This window comes from Mchenga conophoros, linkage group LG1, assembly GCF_057382185.1.
Source record: "Mchenga conophoros isolate Kocher_MC1m ecotype Shallow Benthic linkage group LG1, M_conophoros_male_GT1.1, whole genome shotgun sequence".
Taxonomy (NCBI): domain Eukaryota; kingdom Metazoa; phylum Chordata; class Actinopteri; order Cichliformes; family Cichlidae; genus Mchenga; species Mchenga conophoros.
In genome coordinates, this window is record NC_140526.1 from 13,043,385 (window position 1) to 13,067,994 (window position 24,610).

The 24,610-nt window shown below is 41.5% G+C and overlaps 1 protein-coding gene across 2 annotated transcripts in view; it reads left to right on the forward strand.

Annotated features, from left to right (window-relative positions):
- Positions 1-1,051: 1,051 nt before the first annotated feature.
- Positions 1,052-24,610, forward strand: part of znf710b (zinc finger protein 710b) — a 28,181-nt gene continuing 4,622 nt past the window's right edge. Inside the window, exons 1-2 of one of the 2 annotated variants that reach the window (XM_085264827.1) lie at positions 1,052-1,201; positions 21,372-22,943. In XM_085264827.1, the coding sequence (XP_085120953.1) occupies positions 21,414-22,943 (1,530 nt within the window). In that variant the 5' untranslated portion in view covers positions 1,052-1,201; positions 21,372-21,413. Of the gene's footprint in view, positions 1,202-19,262; positions 19,954-21,371; positions 22,944-24,610 lie in introns of those variants that run through there. The other variant, XM_085264749.1, reaches the window with a different exon arrangement.

The following is a 24,610-nucleotide window of genomic DNA, read 5'->3' on the forward strand; positions in this document are numbered from 1 at the left end:
CTCCTGGCCAAAATAACCATCCCATTTAATATCACAGCGAAACACAGATTCACCTTGCTAACCAAGTGAACTAACCAGTAATTACATTATTGGAATTTCAATTCAAATATGGTCCTATTTTTACATCCTATTTAAAAAGTAAGCAAACAAAGAAGTATGGTCACCTTAAATACCAAACTGGAGGCTTAATGTTAGTCCCAAAGCTATGGCTGCTGTCATGGTTGGACAGTGAGAAAAAATTATGACGCTACATTGACTTTGCCCACTGGGTCCATCTGAAACGTATAAAGACTAAAATGTACAACAATGGACTTATCGTTTTATTCTGTGTGAGCAAAATGAGTAGCTAAGGCAGTACAATCATCAGAGAAGTGTTTACAGGGTTCCTGTCAGAGAGGTGTTATCCCACAGGCTCCGGACCGGATACTTTTTTTGCAACTAGCGTATCGCCCCTTGGTGGCTATAATAATATTGCTGGTTTAAGGCACCAGCGTTGACTTACCTTTAGACCTAGGAGTTTATTATAGGTGTGGAAGGTCTGAGCTCATTTTATATACAGTCTATGTTCACTGCATACTTACTTCTGTTCCATATATACACATTTTCAACAGTAAATATTTGCATGCGGTAACAGTTCTGTTTAAAAAATCTTTACATCTAGAGGGTTAGGGTTATCTTTAAAGTGCCCGTGCATCATGGGCGATGCACTCCTGTGTTTGGGATGCAGACATAGTGCCACCTGGTGGACTTTGTTAAGCTCATACAATTGTGTCCAGCACAGTTTAAAAACTGTAAATAAATATGAAAAATAAAACTACCCAGTAAAACAGGTTAGTCCTAATAAGGGTTAGCCAAAAATATGTATTCTGAAATTCTGAAGTTAACATCTCACGTCTTTTGTAGCCTCTGTATATTATTGTAAAGGGTGTAAAAAAACAGCGCAGAAGTATTAATTCATGAAAGGTGCAAAAACATATGATGCTCACTGCGTGGTGATTAACTGTACCTATTAAAGTAGCTGAGCCAGAGTCCGCTGTGGCGTTGAGGAGGAGCTCAGTTGTTTATTCATTCACGTCAGCCCCTCTTCCCTTCCCTTCCCTCCTTCCTGCTACACACAACGGGGACCCACCGTTGTAACTGTTTTTCCCATATTAAAATTAACCACAGCCACGTCGCCACCATAAACCGATTTTGGAATCAGGTGAGTTGCGCTTTTATCTTCCTTTGGAGATTACAATTGGAACAGAAATGTATATGTGGCGCTGGCGCGTTGACTTGTCCGGCCCGGCGAGGCGGAGGAGGAGTATTTCAACCGTAACTTATTAAATTCCTCCTGACCAGGCTCGAAAATGTATGCGCGTTATGTGCGGCGATTTCACCGTCTGTGCGCTTTAGGCGACTGTCTTTCGGTGCGGCTTTTCACGCCGTGCCGAAAACAACCGCGCGATGTAGGTCAACAACTACAGCCAAAATGTCGTCTTTTCTTTTTTTACTTCCACATTCTCTCATGCCACAAACAGATGGCGTCGAGAGAGGGGGATGGAGAGAATGGGGAAAGAGGCGCATAAAGGAGTAGGGGCGACACCAGGCCACATTAGCCATCACTAATCTAGACCATGCACATGCAACATAACCCACCCCGTTCGTGCCAAAGACGTCTTGCAGGCCTGTCTTCAACAAAGTTTTTGCCGTTAAGTTGTCGGGTCTTTCTTTTTAAAGATGCGGTGGAAGTTCTTTTTTGGACCTGGGGATGATGGTTTATTTTCAGTAGGCTGAAGTGTCGGCAGTGCCAGCGTTAAGATAAGGCTGGCCACTTTCAGCTCTGGTGTATGTAACGCATAGTCGAGGCCACATTTTGGTCACAACCCTGCGCAAAGGGGGATATTTCGACACCGCAAAGCACCGGGAAGATGCACTGCAGTAACCTGTAGCCAAAGCGGCTTGCTGCTGCTATGGGAAAGACAAGCTACCACCAGTTGGCTGACTCCTCCAAGGGCTGTCAGAGATCAATGATAGGCCACACAGGTATCCTCCACTGCACTAATGAGGTCAGTGCATCTAACACTGGCTTGTCAAGGGATGTGAAGGTACTGTAGGGCTGTCCCATTTGTGGCACTCTGTGCCATTAAATGTAATGAAATGCAAAGCCAAAGCCAGTAATCGTACTGCTGACCCCTTGCATACCTGCCATGCAGTGTCTAATCATGTAATGAGGACGGTGCACTGCATGCAGCAAGGCAGCTGCATACTGTGCATACCAGTTGGCAGCTCAGGGCCTATAGATGTTCTCTGAGTCACTGCACTTCAGTGGCTGGCAGTAATTAAAAACATATCCTCCCATTGCGGTCTAAGGGTCATCTAATTGATGGTCATTTAGAGGGAAATATTTAAATGACTCAGCAGCGTTCACTAAGGTATCACTGCTGTGCAGATCCTAATTCATGCTGCAGAACTTGCCATTAGCCTCTTTCAAAGTGATGAATGAGTGTCCTGAAATCATGCTTTGACTTAAATGACTCAATCATCCCAGTGCCCACGGGAGAACAGGGCGTCAACCGCCGCCGTTCACCTCAGGCTTCTGTACTGTTACTGTAGCCATTTCGGCTGAGCATCTTCAGTCAGTTTTGTCTTTCTGTTGTTTCTGCACGAGCGTTAGGTGATGTAGGTTCAATGTTTTCAGGTCGAGGAGTCCACTTCCATTGTTGTCTTTCAAAGAGTTTATCTGTTGGCTCCTGTTGTACTTTTTCCTGAACTGTCAAGCCACTATAGTGGATGGCCAGTCATGGCCACATCGATTTCAGTGCTCTGCCTCCCTGAATGCAGTTTTGAGGCTCTTTGACTTCCCCAGTTTGATCATAACAACTCCCATCTTTTTGTGCAGTAAGGCTTTTCAGCCAAATAATTTTTCTTGCAAAGTTATTATCTATTATCTCTGAGCTGGCAGCACACAATTGTTTTGTTTGTTTTTCCTATTTTAATCCCATATCTTAAACTTATAATATGCATACCCCCAAAATGTCAACATCAACAAAAATCACAAGCAAGCAATCAACTTTTACCCGTAGAACTTAGGTCAAGTTTTAGTGTACTGATTTCACCAGTCACAAAATTGTAGCTCGTATTGTTTTCAGTGTGTGTGTGTGTGTGTGTGTGTGTGTGTGTGTGTGTGTGTGTGTGTTTGGCCAGGTGTTTCTTTGTCCATCTGGATGTAAGTGGTCAGATTTTGTCAAAATGATGTCAGTATGCACGATGGAGTCAAAATTTTAGAGGTGTGGTCAAACTAATTAGTACTGAGTGCTCATATCATAATGCAGTAATTAGAACACATTGACGAGCATTGTTACTGGTGTGATCCCATTCCATTGGGTTACGCAGTGATGAATTTCCCCAAGTTTGGATCGATAATGTGTTACTGCACTGCACTGCACTGCCGCTGCTGGTTTTCACAATCTGTATGTTACTCAGGGGATCATAAGCCGTTCGTTTATGGATCATCATCAGCAGGGTGATGGTTGAATCTAGTCCGGCCGGGCCAAACAGCAGTCTTATTCCCCATAATCCAGAAAAAAGACAAATCCAGTCATCTTATCAGAAAATTAGATGCTTCTCTGGCAAATTAAGATAAATGAAAAATAGGCTTTTTCTATTTTCTCCTTCCGCTCTTTATCACGCTTTGGGAATACAGCTGTGGTAAAAGGTTTAGAATAGCTGATGATGGTGTCAGCACATTGCAGCGCTTCGCTGTGCTGCAGGCAGGGTTAAAAAAAAAATGTTTCTCAAAGCACAAAGGCCTAATGTGTGGGGCCTGTTGGTAACAGCTGAACGACCTCCAATGTGCATTGCCTGCTTGTTTGTATGTCCTGCATGAGTGCAGTGTTTAGGCCTGTTTCACCACTACAATGCCCAGATCTTCTGGAAGAAAGCTTTTTATTTTGTAATTGTTAAAAATAAAACCAGATTTAGGGTAACTGCATTACCAAAGCAAGCTGACAAGTCATCTTTTAGGGCATAACTCATAACACAATTCATAACTTTGCATTACCAGACTGGTTGAAGTTTTGGCACGCTTGTGTTTAAATATTACACTTTAATGCAAGACGGTTGTGGTACCTAATCTGTCTGTTTTTCTCATGATTGTGAACGGACCAAAAACCAGTGCTGTCAACTGTTATTTTCACCAGAAACTTTGCTACACAACAGACAGAGAAAGGGGTCTGGATTTAACCCTCGACTCGTCTGTGCCAGAATAATTTTTTCCTCGTGCAAGTGGCATGGCTCGAGGGATCGCAGCATCAGTTTGTTAATTCAGCCTGAAATTTCTCTTGAATAATTGCATGGAATGCCGTGATTTATTTATTTATTTCTTTTTTTTTTTTTAACACATCCAGAATAGGGCTGTGCGATATGACCAAAATCTCATATCCCGATATAAGAATTCTATCGTCCCGATAACGACATAAATCACAAAAACGTAACATTTTCTGTAAATTCTGTGAATCTCGGGCAGCTCGACTTGCGGGAAGTGTTTCCAGCTGCGCGTCATGTACCTGGAGTCGAGTGTTTTAACCAATGCATGAAACTATACATTTTTAGACATAAGTTGTAACGGCCGCCGTTTTCTTTGTGAGTATTTATTACACGGCGTGCTGCGGGGAAAACACCTGTTATGACGTTTGAGTCTAAGGTTTATTTTTTAGCACCTGGCGGCTCTTTTTTTTAATTCTCATCCGTAAATAATCTGCTCTTTCAGTTTATTTTGAAAAGTCTCAACAGGATCTTGAGCTTTATTGTGAAAGGTTTATGTGGAACATAAACAAGCGGACACGCGATGCTGTTACCCTCGTTGTTGCTAACCACAACGCATAAAAACAGGCGCTTGTCCTTCAGTAGTGTGGTTATATTAAATATAAGAGAAAGAGATAACTTTAAGAAATTAATATAACCACTACAGTGACCATCAAAACGGTGAAAAAATATTGCCCTAAACAGTTTATTTTGCGACACCACGAAACAAACCATAGCGTAAAATGAAACGATAGACGTTTTTATATCGTCATCCGATATATATCGTTATATCAAACAGCCCTAATCCAGAATCTCTTAAAGTTTAATCCTACTGCAAAAAACTTTTCCTGTTGGTTGTTCCCTAGATTCATCTTGAGAAATACTGGATGCATTGCTAAGATAATATGGTACAAATATTTCTGTTTCCCTCAGGATGGATGTTACTGTGGTAATCTACTAACTTCTCATATACGACTATACTCAGGTCAAATTTTTAATGCCCTTCACTGCCTTAGTTTATAAACAGATTCCTGCAAAATGCTACTGTGCTAAAAATAAATGGAGAAGTTGAGTGTTTTCTACTAGTATGCCTGTTTAACATCACTGTGCCGATGTGCAGAGCCAGTAGCCCGGTTGAGGCTCTTGGTCTTATTAGAGGAACAGTAACTGTCTTAAGCTGATAAATGTGTTAAAACTTGGAAAAACAACAAAAGATACGGGCAATTTTAATGCAGAATATTTTTATCAAGATAATGCCTGTTTTATGGAGTGCCCTCTGAAGGAGTTTTTAATAGAAAGCTCCAGTATGTAATGCTTATTAGGTGCAAGTCATGCCTGTCAGTTTTGGTCTCGCTGCTGGTCTGGCTAAATGCTGTTCTTGCCAGCCTTTGCTGTGAAGTTGCTAAGAGTTGTCTGGTGAGTCTGTTTGGGCCTGCCAGTATACCCCCAATCATGCCAAATTCCCTGCATGAAAAAGATTAGCAGTGCTGAAGTTATTTTGCTGTACTAGGATAACATGCTATTATACAATCCGTTAATTATTTTATGGTTGAATTCGTTTTGCACTAGTAAGTCTTTCCTCCTCTTTTTTTTTTTTCTCTCCGCTTTCATTCTGATTGCATCCTGATTATTAGCCAGACATGAGCAGACCCATAATCATCCAGGCTGATGCTGCGCACAATCTGCAACTATATTCAGTGTTAGTGTTTACCATTCGGGTCTCTGCAAGCTTCTATTCGGTTTGCTAACCACCGCTCTTCAGCAATGCAGAGTGGTGGCCTAGTTCATGCCCTTTCAATGTAATTTTAGCTGTGTGTGAGTGTGCATGCATTGTGAACGCCGTCTATGTTTCCTGCTCCCTCATGCGCTTTTCTCTCTTTGTTCACTCCGTCTGTACGTCTTTAGTGATAGAACTGTAGTCATGACACACTAGCACAGCACTCTGGTCAGTGATGCTGTACTTTTACCTTTGGTGATGTATGTTTAGCTTCGCTGCACCTCTGGATGATGGTGTTGGCCTCAAGGGAGCTGGAGACAATACAGCCATTTTACAGTGTGGGTGTGATTGACACTTTGTGTTGCTCAGCCATTAGTGCAGATAAGTGGTTCAAACTGAGGAAATGTAGCTGGAGAACTGGATCCGAGAAGACAAGTTAAATGTCTTGTGGATTATGAAGAATGTTAGGCCTGCTGGGTTTAGTTTTTGTGGAGAAGACAAATTATTCACAAGTGCAAATCGAGCATAAATGTTACCATATTTTTTTTTCTCTACCTACTTGTTTATGGTGTTTATGGTAATTAATCAATTTTCTTAAAAGGAATTACAAATGAGTGCGTGACTCACACAAAAAGTGTGCAAGATGCTGTGGTTTATAAAGATAATTAATAATTCACCAATTTCCTGTCATTATTGATACTGTGTAAAGAGGTGAGTACTTGATAATGCAACAGTTCAACATAGAACTGCAGACATAAGCCATGATATTGCCTGGTCACAAAACAGTTGGAGTCAAATGTGTTCTCAATATTGGAAATGCTGTTTGGTTTAGGTGAGAGTGCACCAGAGAAAAACCTGCTGTTTCATATGGACACAACTGGATATCACAGTGGAATGTAATGGGGACCTGGCAGGTTAATGTCTGATTTGCCTGCATCTGTTACTTATGTTCTCACATGCAACTACTGTACACATGCACACACACAGACACATGCCTGGGGTTGAATAGAGTGTGTTTGTGTGAGTGAAGAGTCTCTAGACGGCTGCAGCTAAGTTTCTTTTCCTTGTTTTGATGTCCTCATCTGTTTCTTCAGGCAAAAGTCTCTGAAGCAAGGCCACAGCAGGAATCACATTTTCACTAAATCCTTAAAAAGTGCTAGAGGATATAGCATCTTTTCCAGAAGTATTTAGTGCCGAGTGGCAAAACTGTTGGAGCTCATTTATGAGATTCCTGTATTATCCACGAGTGACAGTGGCGGGGCCATCAAGAGCCTTGTATCGGGTAGGATGAATGTTAGCAGTCTGAAAATTGTTTGGATTCAGCAAAGCATAAAGTTTGAGACAAGAGGAAAGATGAAAAATGGCCTTTAAATTATTCTGATTTTATTTTTACAGACTCTAGGTGTCTCACTCGGTGTTTTTTGTGCTTTCTTGCTGCTGGTATTGGTAAACGTCCTGAACTCTGTGACATATTAATTCAAAAAATGTTTAACCAAAGCTCTTCCATTAAAGATATAATGTTTCACTCCTCATGACAAATTGGCAGAAAATTTGGACTGTGCTTCACTTTTCCCATCACTGCTTCCCCTAAAATATTTCTACACTCCCGACATCGCTCTTCCTTCAAATACCTGTTCATTTTTTGAAGTAATTTTGATTTGATTTTTCCTATGGGAGTAAAGGATAGGATAATTATAAGCCACAAGGCTTCAGCCTATTCCTTTTTTGGTTACTGTTTGATTGAGTACTTTTATGTAAAATGATAATCTGTTGTTGTTGACTGAAATAAATATTTCACAATATTAAAAAAAAAATGTTAGGGTGAAGCCTGAAAGTACACGAGGAAAGTGTTGGTGCATCCCTGCTAAAGACTAAACTCATCTGCCGCTCCCCGGGGTAATGAACAGTTTGAAAGCTTCATGTCTGATGGATTAGTTTCATGTATGTCCTGATGTATGTGGTGATATGTGCAGTGTTGTGCAAATCTCAGATGTTTGGGTTTTGATCAGTCATGTGCTGTCGTCAGGGAAGCGATTATCAGGGCCCAAAATTAATTCTGCAGCATGGCAGTAAGCCAGACGTACCCCCACAGCGAAAAAGATCCATCTTCAGGAACAAGAAGAACAAGTAGCTCTGCAGCAGATGCAACATCACAGTGTCAGTCTGGGATTGCATGAAGAGTGAAGACGGTGCGACCAGAGAACTGAGGCAACAATCTGCTTCCCAGGCACCTTAATAACTTCCACTCAAATGCACCAACTGTAGTAGAAAAACTGCTGCTGGCAAAGAGTGGTTGATTTGGGGGTTTTCAGTTTGTTGGACATTGTATGGGTAATAAATGCAATTTATTCATAGCATGATTTTTTTGTGACTAAACATTTGCACAACGCTGTATATCTTCACACTTACAAACATATTTCTGTCCCCTCGGTTGCCAGGTATCTCAAGACAGTGACTGGGACAGACAATGACTCTAACAGATGAATGTAATAATAATAATAATAATAATGACGATGATGATAAATTATTAAAAAAAATCGGATTACAGTTCCAAAATGTGCTGTTTAAGTCTCCGTTTTGGCAAGACCTTCTGAAGTGTCCTTGAGCAAATCGCTCAATCTCAGTCTCTTTTGTGGGGGCGCTGTTGTATCGGTAGCAGAAATTCACCTGGTGAGGAACAAGAGAAGAGAATTGACTTGAGGTTATCCATAGATTTTTACTTTCTTTATATTCCATTTTGTACTTTCACTCATGTCTGAGTGGGACGGCTGGATCCTGATCGCCATGCTGCTGTGTGTTAAAGGAAATCTGTAGCAGAGATGTTGGACAAAGATGACAAGGAAGTGATGAAAAAGGGGGGGAATGGCAGAGAGAGGGGTGTATCCATAGAAACATGAAGAACGCGTGATTTAGAGGGAGGGGAGGAGAAAGGAGGGATGTAGTTTGAAAGTGTTACAGCTACAAAACACTGGAACAAAATGGTAGGCCTGCAGCAGCATTTATCTAGCAGCTGAACTGATTGTGTTTTCCCTCACACTTAAGCTGGAAGTGCTGAATTATTTCACTGTTGTTAATTAAATTTGTAGGACAAAGGTGAAGTATAAAATGTAACAATAATGCTGATCTTTGCATGCGGGTTTATGTACCGGTTTTTCTGTCCATATGTAATATATAAACAGACAAGCAAACACGGCCACGTTTTTCTCCCTATATCACGTTTTTCTTTATTCCAGGGAACTTTTGGGTTAAAGGATCTTTGCTTGGGGTCGGTACAGTTTGACCTCTCGCAAATGGTGCAGGACGTCAGCGCTCACTACTTCTATCCTGCCATTTTAAAATGGATTTGTCAGGTTCTGTGCGGTGCTGTCGTTTAATGTGCTGCATGTGTGCGCCTGTCAGACTGCTGATTAAACGTGAGGTTGAGGTTGATGCCGATATTTGTTTGTGTGGGTTAATACTAACGTTAACCTGTGAGGTCAAATGTTCGATGCTGCTGTCACTGTGTTTCAAACATGTCTAAAATGTCCTTTTAGGAGCTGCAGGCTTCTTAAATATGTCACAAAAGATGACACATTGCATCTCACGACTCATTTGAAATTGATGCTGGGAGATGAACACCAGCACGAAGTGAGAAATTGATGACCTCAAATGACGTAAACATACAGCTTAAACCACCTCTGCTAACCAGCAATAGTATGATTTCTTCATTATGTCAGCGTAGGATTTTTAGATATAATAATAATAATAATAATAATAATAATAATAATAATAATAATAATAAAACTCCTTTCATTAAAACAAACAAAAAAAAAAAGTGTGGCTTCTGTATGAAGTACATTGCAACGGATTTACTTGTATAAGATCAGTGAGCAAGGACCAGCAACATAGTGTGTTGTCTTTGCAGGGTGCCAAGAACTGCAGTTCTGTGAGATGCCATGGGCGTCTAAAAGATGCACACAATGTGTCCTCTAGTTTGATGCCCATGGTGATATTGGAAAGCAACAGTTCAAGTTCAAGTGATGGTGCTGGAGCTTAGGAGTTTTTTTCATTTTGCTCTTTGTTTCTTTACATTGGCTCTCACTGGTTGGTTAGGTTTAAACACCAAAGCTAAGTGGTTACGTTTGGGAAAAGATTCTGGTCTGTGTTCTGTTTGCATATCAAATGAATAATGTTTATCTGGTGCTTTTTAGATGTTTTGGCAAGTGTCCCTTTTTAAGTGTTCCTATTTGATGTTGAGAATGAGACCCATGTTACTATTGTGAAAAATCAAGGTTTTGGAACCTTTTTATTTTTGAACTAATACTGATACCAGTGACACTTTTATATAACTAAAATTTTAAATAACTCAGTACTTCTCCTTGAAGTTTTTTTTTGTTTTTTTGTTTTTTTTAATTATTTACGTGATTTTCCACACCAGACCAGCTGCCTCGGTCGCTGTCTAATTGTGTCTGCCATGTTGATTTTATAGTGTTTACGTGCTACGATTTATTTATTTATTTAATTTTTTTTTAATGGTTATGTCAGACTATTATTAAATCCAAACAGATAATTCAAATTCCTCTTGTTCTAAAAGTTCTACTTTATTTTTCTACACTTCCCTGTGAAGACAAAAACACACAAACAACAAAAAGATGGTCAAACAGATATTCATACTCCGTGTACCTTACTGCCTTAATATCACTTCAGTTTATAATGTTAGCACATAGCAATTATTATTCCTGGATAAACACTTGTGCTGAAGAATGTAATGCAAAAGGTAGAGGTTCATAATTCTCTCAGGTTAGACGTGATGCACAGCCTTGGTTTTAATGTGATCTACACTTTTGGTGATTTTATTTTTAATTTTTTTTATTCAACAAAACAAACATTTGCAGCATTTAAAAAAAAAAAAAAAAATTTCTTTGCATTATTTCTTAAGTCAGGCAGTTTCATGGTATATCACACTATTATTAATGTTATTTTGGCAAAAGTGAACTTTTTTTTTTGGTAGGTTTACACTATTATTTTTCTTTTAGGACAATACAGAAAATGTAACATTTTAATGTCATAAAAAAGAAATGAAACCTTAAAAAAACACGCTTGTTTGAGTTGGCAGTTTCTAAGACCATGAACCTCAGTGGTTTGCATGCATTATATAGCTATAATTGCTAGACAGAATATGGGAACGGCTAAGGAAGACCTCACTCTGCACAGCTTGTGTGTCTATCTACTAAATATTGTCACACATCGTTAATACCTTCCTTGTCTCTTATCCATTCTTTCTGTGGGTTAGTTGCCCCCTCCCTCCTTAACTTTGAATCTTTCCCTCTCCCTTAATTGTTGGTAAAAATAGCATGTGACTTTTGAATTCTGCCATCTGTTGGACTGAACATCAGTTTTAGATTCACTTGTGTACCATTTTCCTTCAAATATGAAAATGATTTTGAGTTTTCCACCTGTTGAATAAACGTAAGTTGGCTGCTTGTATGAATCTTCTGTCATGGCCCCCGTCTTAAGTTTAGTTCAGCTCTGCTTTTCCTTCATCCAAAAAACCCAAAACTGCATTACTGAAAACCAGTAAAATGTGTGGCTTTACATTTTAGGTGGGGGGAAGCTATAGAACAGAGCCAGCTGTAGCACTTCTCACAGCATTGAGCAATCCATCCATGTCAATTATGCTCTCGTTCTGATACCCCCACCCCCATTCCAAATAAATTAACACTCCTGGCAGCAACTTTCACAGCTACATCAGGCACAAAATAAGGCATGCTTCTTATTAAATATGGTGCATTTAGCAGTAAATTGCCTGCCACAATATTTGAAAATCATGTATTATTTATTTAAATACTCTCCTCCCCAAACTTTGCATTCTCATAACTGTGACAGTCGTTTCAGTGCATTTGGGCATCACTACACCTATGCATACAATCAAAGCAATAAGCAGTCCACTCATGGTGACAAAAATTTGGCTATAGATCCAGTCCTTATGACGCTACATGCTGTCATGGGGTACAAGGTAGGCTACACCACAGACAGGTCGCCAGTCTGTCACGGGGCTTAGGGTTGGATATGACACTCCCATCCATCCATAAAGCCACTTTCTGTTTCCTCGTGTGTTGACTAAACGCTTGTTAGTGTGTCTACAGGAGAGCTGTGAAGTGTAGCTTTGTAACAAACTCAATTTTTGGACACAGATTATTCTGTTATCAGGAAAATTGTAGTTATTAGCCTATGTTGTCTGTTCCTCACCTGGTTACCCGTCGATATGGGTGAGCTTTGATCACAGGTAAATGAGGTCACGTGTCTTTTTTTTTTTAACCATAAAAAACATCTTGTCTTGGTCATAAGTTATTTTGGTTGATCTCTGCTCTTTTCTTCATCTGTTCTTTAATGTTATTGAAAGCAGCAGCAGAGCCCCTCTCAGCTGTTAGCACACCCTCATGCTACATGTCTAGCCAGTCACTTGAGATGTAATTGTTGTTGTGTTGTATTTGGTTTTGTATCATATGATTAGAATTATGTGCAATTCATACAGGTTCCTTTCAGTACCCTTCACAGTGCTCCATTTAATCCACTCACTGATATAACAGTATCTGAGAAATGTATATCATGGATTTGAGTACATTTCGTATACCGCTCCGCAGTACTGCGTAAAGACTTTTTTAGTAAGGGCTGTGAACACATCATGGCATACCTGGATGCAGCTGTTTTTACCCCACAGTGATTAACACAGGTGATAACTGCTGTCGGACTATTGTGCTACTGTGTGTGTTTGTGTGGCCTTGTGAACACCAACATGCCATTCTTTTTCTTCTTTTGCTGCAGCCATGTTTGTGAAACCACAAAACAGAGTGAGATGGGTTTTGTGCTCGTTCTCCCTCACTCGCTCCCTGTTTTTTTTTTCTACCTCTTTTCTGTTTTTCTCTTTCCAGCTCTCTTCCCCTCCCCCTATTTCTGTTCCTCTTTCCTCCTCTCTCTCTCTTTCATTCTCCCTCCCTCCTTGTCTCTCTCTCTCGCTCTCTCTTTTCTTCTCTCGCTCTGGGTTTCCATCATACTTTACCCCTCCCTCTCCTTTTTGCCTCTCTTTCTTTCTCTCTTCCTCTCTCACGTTGCACACTGCCCCTCCCTCTCTCACTCTTTCTCGCTCTCACGTTGCTCCCTGCCCCATCTCTCTCTCCCCCCCCCCCCCCCCCCATCTTTTCTCTGTCTCGCTCTTCTGTCTCTCCCTCTCTTTCTCTTGCCTCTCTTCCTCTCCCTCTACATCCTCCCCTCCCCCACTGGTGCCTCTCATTTTCTCTCTCTCCCCTCTCTCACTCCACCATTTCACTCACTCACTCACTCCCCCTCCCATCCCTGTTCTCTTTATCTCCTCCCCTCCCTCCCCCTTCAATCCCTCTTTCATTCCATGCAATCATCTGTTCTTTCTCTCTCCCTCTGCTTCCTCTATTACGCCCCCATTTTGTCCTCTGCCATTTCCCTCTCTCCCTCTCTCTTTTTCCTCCATGTTCTTTCTCTTTTGTTGTTTACCACACTTCCATGACATTTATGATACAAACTTTATAAAAAAACCATTTTTTTTCTATCACAGAAAAACGAACCCATTAGGCAGGGGAACAATTATATTTCTAGAATAAAACCTACACCTTGAACACAATACTCTCCTTCCCAGTCACACACATTTTGCACATTATCTTCTTATTTCACTCGTCCATCTGTGGTGCCATTTACCGTACTCCTCTTCGCGTAGTTCCTGTAATGACCTGGCCCGAATCTACCATTTTTACCCCAAACACTGTAGTGGTTGCTCTCTTCGGTAGCATTCAACAAGTGGCTTACTTGCTAGACTCCAAAACAACCCCAGCTGCCAGTCATCGTCCTCAATGGAACATAAAGTACATTAACCAGGTGCTTTCCTCACCTATCAGGTTTAGGGTGGCCTCATGAGATGATGTGCTCCTTCAGCACAGCTGGGAGCTGCAGCCATTGATGGTTTGCTGTGGTTTTATGGGACAACTGATCTGTTTTTGTTTATATAGGAGGAGGATATATTTGAGTACGTAGAAGCTATTTTAGTCTGCACCAGTTCTTTTTTTTTGTACATGAACGACATGTAGTGTTTGTCAAAGTTTAGAGGAGGAGTATTATTCTGACCTGGCTAAATCATCAGAATAAAACCTGTTAGAAAGCACATTAAAGACAAATGTTCAAACAATAATCCTGTTTACATAACCTCTCAGACAGTACACGTAGTAGTGGTAACAATAATTTTATTTTGGCACTTTTCAATACACTCAAGGTCATCTTACAGCATGAAATTAACAACAAAAGTAATATTAGGAGAAATTTAAAATCCTGAATGTAAAACATATTAAAAAACAAGCAAACATGATTATAGTTGATATGCTGATCTGAACAGGTAAGTGTTCTGTGATTGAAACTGTCAGAGTCCAGCTGATAGAGGTGAAGCGATGCTGTGTTCCAAAGACGAGGCGAACCTCAGCTTCTGGCACCCGTGGTGTTAAGTCTGATACATGGAACAGTCGGTAGAGTAGCTGAGCTGAGTATATGAAGGAGTGTGAGGATGAAGAAGGTCTGAGAGACACTGGGGTTGTCAAATCATTAAGCACTTTGAAAGTGAGGAGAAGAATCTGTATTGGATGCATTGGCGAATGGGGAGCCAATGAAGCTGGGTGAGATTATGTGTAATGTGATCGGTGGACTTGGTGCAGTTGATGATTCTTGCTGCAGAGTTATGTACCATTTGGAACCAATTAAGCAATTCTTTGGGGAGCCCAGAGAGAATGGCATAGAGGGAATAATCCAAATGAAAGGTGACCAGGGCGTGAACCAGAACTTGTGTGCTGAGTTGAGAAAGAAACAAGTGTAGTTTCGAAATGTTACATAGGTGGAAGAAGGCTGAACCTGAGACATTATTGGAGAGGGAAAAGGCTGAACCTGAGAGGAAGAGTATTTCAAGATGATTCCAAGACTTTTGACACTTTTTGCAAAAGTGTGGACTTAAGAACCACCTATAGAAACAACAAAAAATAGACTTTTGATTTAGGATCATTTCACGTTTACTGATGTCTAGTTTGAGCTGATTGATTATTTTCCCAGTGGTGATGGCCTGTAGGTCATGGCGAGGATAGAAGGGGGAAGAGAGGTGTTGGGTTTTGCAGAAATACAAAGCTGTTTGTCGTCAGCATAAAAATTAAACTGTTTTGTGAGATGGGGGGGGAAAATATTTTCAAGATAAAGAAGATAAATTCATTATTTGCACAGAAAGATACCTGAGGGATACCATGTGTGACAGAGGCTGATGAAAAGCCTTATTTGTTTTTGTAAGTCTTGCCTTGAAAAAATCATTTATGTCAGAAAGTCTCCTTGATTCCAATATTGACCAGTTGTTGGCCAATATTGGAATGCGGAATGTAAAAAGTGGCACTGAGGTCAAAGAGGAGGAGGGTATTAAGAAAGCAGGTTTCTAGTGTGAGGAGATCAGTGGTGATTTTAACAAGCTGCTCCAAATATGTCTAGAATGGAATTGAAATGGCTTGGGTGGGTCTGAAGATGTGATGCCTCTATGCTTTCCAAAACTCAGGAAATGGATGAAAGGCTGGAAATGGCCCTATAGTTATTAAGGTTGTTGGAGTCAGATGATGAGCATGTTAATTTAAGTTTTAAAATCTGCTATGACTTTACAGCTCGTGGCTCAAATCGGTCAACAACTGCTTCACTGGGTGAATGGGTTAAATGCAGAGGAACTATTTCCCTATGGGGGCTAACACATACACATTATTATTATTATATCAGTTTCCTTCTTACTGGATCTTTGGTTCTCTCTCTCTGTTTTTGTTTTGTTGTTTTTTTTAATTAATGAGATTGTCAAAAAATTAATGAAAATCACAATTCGTTTTTACGGTAGGAAAGGTATTGGTTTCACATTGCTTTAGTAAGAACACAGCTGTAGCTAGTGTAGCTACCAGTATTAACTGATTTGACAGCACTGTTATAAGTACATTTGCCAAAGTATCATATCATCGCAGGTAAGATGCATTAAAATTCTTAAAATGCAAACTTGTGGATCCACAGATTTGCAGCAGCAATGTGGAGTTGAGATCACTGCTAGCAAATATAGCCATGGCTCTTCAGTGGCTCTCTGACAGGCTCTGTAGGTCAAAGGCAGGGAGATCTGTCCAGTCCATGTTTGGCTCTGTCCCACCTTGTGTCTTTTATGTGAATATAGCCAGATCCACATCAAGTCTGGATACATTTTAGACAGACACCTGGCAGGATACATGGGAGAAGCCACGTTTGGTCAGATTTCACTTCCTGCTGCCGTTTGATTTTATCTTTAGGAAACTGCGACTGTTGCTGAACAGGAAAAAAAGTGTTCATTCGTTCTTGAGAATACAGCTTGCACATAAGGTTGGAAGATGCAGACTCTGCAACTCTTTCCCAAGTGTTTTGGCATTTCCAAATCTACATACCTTTGTGTTGTATATGTACTGCATCCTTTTTCATTTGTAAGTTTATTTGGCTTCACGGTTTGGTTTCTTATTATTTCAGGTCACAATTTCTCCTTAAGCATGTCTCCCTGCCTCTGACCATCTTGCTTTTAAATGCTTGAACTGTGAACAGGGCCCAAGAGAGTAGGAGTTCTAGCTGAAGCAGAAGTCACACCCCTCTGCATTTTGTAAAACTGCATTCAGAAATCATCCATTTAGTTTGTTCTTCATAGACAAATATGTATCGCTAATACTTTTCTTTGCATATGTAAAGCCAAAGTCAAGTAATTTTAAAGTAACTGATGGTTTTGTTTAAGTTTAAATGAGCAACACAATCTTGCATTAATTCTTACTGTGGAAAAAGTATGCAAAATGTTACATAAAGACTAGACTATATGCCATGATCCTCTCTGCTTGACTTGCGTTGCGTGACTGACAGGAAGTGTGCTGTAGTGTGACCAAAGGGAAAGTTAACTATTTTTGGAAAGTTTTATTTGGTAAATAAAAGCATGAAAATCAGTGAGGCTCAAAGTAGAGGCACCATAATACCTGCTCATTGAAGATTATTCTAAAACATAAATTGAACTTAAGGCAGGGAATGAATAATATGAAATCAGCTTATTATGGCAGCATATAAAAAAGACATACTTGAAGCATATCCACACAATATACCTTTTGCAGTTTACTTAAACAAGGGATAAGGGAAACAAAAATATGGGAAATGATGGATCGTCTGTAACTATTTCTTGTGGACCTTTTATGTTCTTGAGTAATCACAGAAGTGTTAAATTTGTTCATTTACAGAAAATTGTGGGAAGATTTGTTCCCAGTTCCTTTAGAGTCCAAGGTGACATTTTGCAGAGAACCAAAATATGCTGATTTTTATCAGGAACATTGTTGTAGTCTTGTTTCTGATTAATATTGTCTTGATTGCCTAATCAGTTAATAAATTAATCAAACCTAATATGTTTTGGGTTTTTTTCTCAACTTTGCATATTTGTGTCTTCATTAGAGCCTGACTGATATTTTGGTCCCCTGATATTATCAGCTGATATTGGCCTATTATACAGTATATACACTAGCCAGACACTTCATTAGGTACAGCTTGATAGTACCAGGTTTTACCGTCAGAACTGCTATAATTCAACATGGTGCTGTAAACATTCCTCAGAGGTTTTGGTCCAAACTGACATCATGGCGTTAATTGCTGCAGATTTGTCTGCTGCACATACGTGACAGCAATCTCCCATTCCACCACATACCAAAGGTGCTCTGTTGGATTGAGATCTGGTAACTGTGGAGACCGTTTAAGTACAGTGAACTTATTCTCATATTCAAGAAACAAGATTGAGATATTTTGAGATGATTTGAGCTTTGTGACACGTCATGTTATCCTGCTGGAAACAGCCATCAGAAGATGTGTGGTGGTCACAAAGGGATGGGCATGGTAACAGTACTCTTTAATACTGTTTAAATGATAATCGTTGGTAATAAAGGGCCCAAAGTGTATCAAAAAATATCCCCCACACCTTCACGTCACCTGGCCTGAACTGTTGATGCAGGGCAGGATGGATCTGTGCTGTAAATAGCGTTTGTGGATAGTTCAATAATTATCTGAACCAAAAAATCTAGTATTGGTCAGGCATCAGAATTTCTATCAAAGCTAAACTACAGGCATGAAAAGGGGTAACACTTTAGGTTTTCATAAAAAACACAGTAGCTGTACTTGGAGTGAACCCAGTCTCTGTAGACGTGTTCTGCGACAGGGGGGTGATGTGCGATTGATCTGATTGAAGGAAAGATTGTCACTTTTTATGGAAATGAATGTTGTGTACCCACAGTATGTTTTAGAGCAAACACTGCTTTGGCTCAAACACTCATTAATAATGTCTTCCAGTGTCTACAATTACAGTCATCTGTTGATTTATTTTTGGCAGCATCCACTGACTCACTCATGAGATTTTTGCATATTTTAAAATTTAAATAAATTCTTGGAAAAATGATTAAGTGATTGACAGACCCGTTTGTGTCTGTGATCAGAGTTTTATTGACAAAAACAGCGAGGTTGGTACCTTAGGCCCACTATTTACGTGAATCAGTAAAATAACAGATTGGTTGATAATAACACTAATAGTTTTTTGAGTCCTCAGTCTTTGTGGACTAATACACCAGTACAAAGTATTTCCTGCAAAGTGCATACAAGACACTATGCTGAATGTAGGTTTTTATATGTCTGTCGCCCTTTTTCTCATTTCGCTCCATAATTTGCAGCTTTCGCGTTGTCTCGCTTTCATCATTGGCAGGATATGCATGACCATTGTGGACCGTGAGGCCACCGTCTCGCCGCTCAACATCTATCTGATCTCTCCACGCATCCCATTTCACTGAAGGTGCCGTGGTCGTCAGATGACGTGAAAAGAGATGAAAGTTCTTCACACTTGAACTTTGACGTTTCCTCAGGCGTCAATCAGCAGCTCATTTTGTGTGTGTGTGTGTGTGTGTGTGTGTGTGTATGCATGTGCGTGTGATCCATGGGACTGTTTGATGCATAATTTCAAGCAGAATAATATCTCCGTGCTATTCTTTTACTTTTCATTGCTTCTTTTTCTTTTACCGCATTCTGCTCCCATCCCCCCGTCTCCTTTCTTTTTCTCTCTCTCTTTCTGTCTCCCCCCTCCCCTCTCTTTTCCTTGAGTATTCTTTCCTTTCAGTCTCTCCTCCTGCCCCCCCATCCATTTGCTCATCTCCTTGTCAGTCACCTTCCATCTCTTTCTTTCTCTCACCGTCTCTCTTCTTTCTCCTCTCTCATGTAACACGCTCTCATCCGAGACTGTGCACGAAACAATCTTCCAACACTTTCCCATACTCGTAAACCTCACTTGATCAATGAGAGAGTGAAAAGATACAGAGGGGAAGGCGCAGGGATGCATGGATGAAACACAGAGAAGAACTCAGCTGCAGATACAGGAAAAGAGACAGACAGGGATGTGCAGAAACAAAGATGAAGAATGACACACAAAGAAAGAAGAAAGGAGGGCGAGTTGCTTTGGTGGAGCCATAATTTCAGACGGATATGATGCTGATCTTGTTTTTGTTGTTGGTGTGTGCGTCTTTTGACTTTGATGTGACTTAACCTATTGATTACTGGACTGTCAAGGAACCTTGTGCATCAGTGCTGCGCCTGTGTATGCGTGTGTTTTTAAACCTACTGGCCACACGTGCTCATTTGGCTGCAAGAATATTTGGTTTGTTTAGTGTCTGCTCTGTGTTTGCGCTGGTGCGACCAGACTCGCTACCGAAACTGTGCTGAAGACTAAAGAGAAGGAGGCGGAGGGTAGCGTTAGCTCCGCCTCCTCACATCCCTCACGTATAAATAGGAGGCAAACATAGTCTATTCTCACTCAACACTCGCACTGAAGAATGAGATCCTTGAAGCACCTGAAACCTCACAGCAGGAGGAGCGTGGTGAGTTCACTGGCTCTCGCTTGTAGCATGTTAAGTGGTAGTTTGCTGAGGTGGTGGACAACGTGGGTTTGATCCCGGCAAAGCTGAAATGATACAGATAGAAAACTGCCATCAGAGATGCTTTGATTGTATCTGGTTTTCTTTTGTTTATAAAGTTCCTTTCTGTGGAGTCTTTTTTATTCTAAATGAAGAGCTGCCACTTGCATTAACTTATCGCAATCTCTGTTTGAGCTTTTAAAAAAAATCTTTCTCCCAAACTCTTCTTCGGTGTCATCGTTTTGTCTTCTTCACTTTTTGTTTTTATCTTTCATTGAGTGTCTGGCTTTCATTTTGGCATTTTCCTTTCTCCTTCTGTCTCCTGGTTGCTCACTGCCTCTCCCTCCCTCCCTTTCCCTCTGTCTCTACATGTCTTTCTTTTTCTTTCTTCCTCTTGCTCTCTTTTGCCTGCTGCCTCACACTCACCCTCTCACTCTTTCACTCAGCCCTCTCCTCCTCCCCCTCCCTCTCTTATGTGTGTGTCTCTCTCTCAGCCTTCCTCCTTCCCTCCTGCCCACCCCCTCCTTCTCCTTATCTCTCCTTCACTCTCCCTTTACCTTACATTTTCTCCTTTTTTTTCTTTTTTTCCTCTCCCTCCTCCCTTTCACTAGACTCTTGCATGCTCTAAGCTCTCACTCGCTCACTCTTTTTCCTGCTTCTCTCCCTCCCTCCCTCCATCTCTGTCTCTGCTTCTGTTCTCACTCTGCTCTCCAGTGTTTTTGTCTTATCTTGTGCTTTTCTATTCTTTTTTCATTTCTTAATCTTGCTCAGTTTTCATTCTTTTCTTTTCTTTTTTCTTTCTTGCACTTGAATGTGTGTTTGTGTGGAGATCAGTAGGCCATCTAATCCACCACCACACACACACACACACACACACACACACACACACACACACACACACACACACACACATCATGCATGGTTAGCACGTTGGATTAGGATGCTGTCTTTCATAGTTCCTGTCTCTCCAGATCTGAAGGTTTGTTTTTGGACACTGTTCATTCAGGTTGACTACTTGTACTAGGAAGAGTGATTTGGGGATAGATTTGCCTCAGTGGGAGGAAATGTCTGCTTTTGCGCATCCTTTCTAGTGATGTAATAAACAGCTCCTGAAAATCTAAATTGTTCTTACTTTTTCTCCTCTCTGTCAGCAACTAGCTCAAATAATCTGATCAGATGAGTCTCACCACCTTTTTTTCTTCAGTAGCTCATTTTTAATGGAGTGGAGGATGGTGCACAGTAGTTCACATTGAAAACATAACTTCCTGCCTTTATAAAAATTTACACTGAGCTTGATTTTTGTTCCCCTCTACAACACTTGGCAATAAAAAACATTAAAATGCTGATCTCTTTACAAACAGTTTGTCTCTTTCCTGTTCCAGGAGGAGGCGAGCCGGCGCCTGGGTAGATGTGAGCCCAAGGTAATGGCCAGGCTGGTGGACATAGGCACACAGACAGATCCAGTAGTTGTGCTGTCCTTGGCCCAGGCCGCCGTGCTAGGTCTCATCTCCCAGAATGAAGTATTCGGAGCTACCATTGCACCAAACGGCTTCTACACTGGTGAACCAAAAGAGTCCCCTGCACCCCCAGTAGACGGAGTTGACTACGAGTACGCAGACCAACTTATCGGCGCCAACGGAGATTATCTTGGAGAAAACTTGGGAGAAGACGGTCAGATGCAACCAAGCTGCAGCCAGCGGCGGTGGCAGCAGGGGCCGCCTCAGCATCCAGATGGGAAAATGGTGGTCCCCGATCGTCATGGCCTTCAAGCAGGTGACATGTCCTCTTCCCACGTGAAAGGGGAAGGGATGAACTCTGGAATGTCCTCCTGTGTCCACATGCTGAACAATATGGCTCCCAGAGGTGGTCTGGTTCAAGTAGATCCGGCCACCCTGAGAGGCACCAACAAGAACTGTGCAGAATGTGAGCGGGAAGCTACAAACCAGCAGCAAGCCAACACACATGTCCACCCTCCTCCCCCCCAGGTGGCCCACAGGGGACCGGAGCAGGGCCACAGAGGACTGCAGGCCCAGCGCCCGATGGGGGGCCACGGTCGAGGTGGTAGAGAGGATGAAGAAGAGGTAGAACACCAGGGGAACACAATGATGAAACCCACACAGCAGGAGGAAGCTATCAGCAGCTACTTCCAGACCAGTGAAGTGGGAAGCTACGATTCTACAGAGATGGGAATGGGGGGCGAGTATGAAGACAGCAGCCAGAGTATGATGTGGACAGACGGGAGTGCGGCAGGGCAGCATCCCCAGCCTCCACACCCCCAGCCTCCACGTAGACACGGTGGCCGTAGAGTAGACCGGCTAGATATCAACATCCAGATTGATGAATCCTACTGCGTAGACGTGGGAGACGGTTTGAAACGCTGGAAGTGTCGCATGTGTGATAAATCCTACACCTCTAAATATAACCTGGTCACACACATCCTGGGCCACAACGGCATCAAACCGCATGCCTGTCCACATTGCGGAAAGCTTTTCAAGCAGCCCAGTCACCTCCAAACCCATCTGCTAACCCACCAAGGTACGCGGCCTCACAAGTGCACAGTCTGCAAGAAGGGCTTCACCCAGACCAGTCACCTGAAGCGACACATGCTGCAACACACCGACGTAAAGCCCTACAGCTGCCGCTTCTGCCGCCGTGGCTTCGCCTATCCCAGCGAACTGCGAGCGCACGAGGTGAAGCACGAACGAGGCCGCTGCCATGTGTGCTCGCAATGTGGCATGGAGTTCCCCACCTATGCTCACCTCAAACGCCACCAGACCAGCCACCAGGGTCCCCACACCTTCCAGTGCACCGAGTGTAATAAGTCTTTCGCCTACCGTAGCCAGCTCCAGAACCACCTCCTGAAGCACCAGAGCCCGAGGCCTTACACCTGCTCCCAGTGCGGCCTGGAGTTTGTGCAACTCCACCACCTACGTCAGCACTCGCTCACCCATAAGGTATCTGACTGCTCAAGTTGCACACATGCTGTAAATTTTACCTGTAGATCAGTATTCGGCAGAGAGGTTGTTTTTCCTTTGGCTTGTACAAAAATATTGAATGCTTTGATTCTCTTTTTTTTAATAGAGAGTCAAAACAAACTAACATAAAAAAGATAATTTGCATCTGCAGTTCATATATAATTCACCTTAAGCCTTGGGTGTAGTTAACAGATACGAGCATCCACCTATCTGGCATCCTTTGTTGTCTTTGTCAGATTCATCTTGTTACAAAAACACATGATTTTAAGGTCAAAATAGAATCAACGTATCAGTCTAATATAAGGAATTTAGCCCCTGGATTTAGTATGCTTATAAAAAATAACAGCTGGTAGAGGCTCGAGCCCCCACCTGCAACCACGAATTGGATAAGTGCAAGAAAAAAGATGGATGGATGGGAAAAAAGAAACTATTCCATCAACATGGTAATGCTAGACTTTCCTGTGTGGCTTTTTTTTCCATTCATTTGAAATCTTTAATAATGTAGTGCCAACAAGTCACGATGAGGAAATGTATTTTTCTTTTTTATATTGAGTCACTTTGAGTGGTTAATTGCCCAGTGAATAGAATAAACTCCAGGTGGGTCATAGAAACAAGAAGAAAATTGAGTTTCTAGCCTTGAATATTTTTTTTTAATGGCAACAAAACCAAGTCTGAGTTGTTAAGCAAATAGTATCAATTCTCATGTGAAATATGTTTTCGTTGATGCCATTTTCCCTGTGTAAATGCTGGTAAATCTTTGCAAAGGCTTCATCAGCAGTTAGAAACACAGCACTTAATCAAAATGGTGAAAAATCAAAGGAAATTAGAAGCATAGTAGAATTATATGGCAAATGTTGCATTTTTAGAAAGACCTTCAATCTCCTTGTCACGCTTTTTCAACCCTTGCTGTTTCCCACACTTTCACACAGGTGGGGAAGAGAGAGATGAAGGTGCGTCGGATTACCTTGTGCTTGTATTTGTGATCATTCTTGGTTATTCTAAAATCAGTTCCTTTTGAATGAGACTTTTTTTTTCCCGCCCCAACTTTTAGTCATGCCTAGTGGGTGAAGGAATAGAAGATAGCTGACAGATAGAAATCCCACACGGTGACAAATGAAAATGCTGTGTTGCTAGGGACGGGCTCAAATGTGCTTTCTACTGGGGCAACAAAAACCCAAAGCCACGTTCATCATCAAATTGAAAGTGATGAGAGCAGTGAATGTTCTCAGTGGAGAGAGAATATTCTCTTTTGTGGCTTGTTTGAGCTGGTTGTCTGTTCACTGCTCCCCCTGGTGGACAACGTCAGCTCAACCCATTTGCCGTGCAGACAGTGGGCAGACGGACAGTCTGCCAGATTTGTCTGCTTATACAAACACTGTCTCTCGACCCACTAGTGTCCCGTAATACATATTTGTTCCTCGCAATAGCCTTGAATCCGCTCATTCAGTCGCAGGTTTTTGTCTACTGACACTGACTGCAGAGTGGAGTGCAGGAGGCAGCAGCACATTCATTGAGACAGGCCTCAAGGCCTTAGATGACAGTTGTCTGCTCCTGTGACCCACTGCATGTGTTTGAGAACGTTACAGCAGCTGAATAAAGATGATTCAAAGGGCCTTTTTCCTGTATTCTAGTGATCTCCTTTGGTA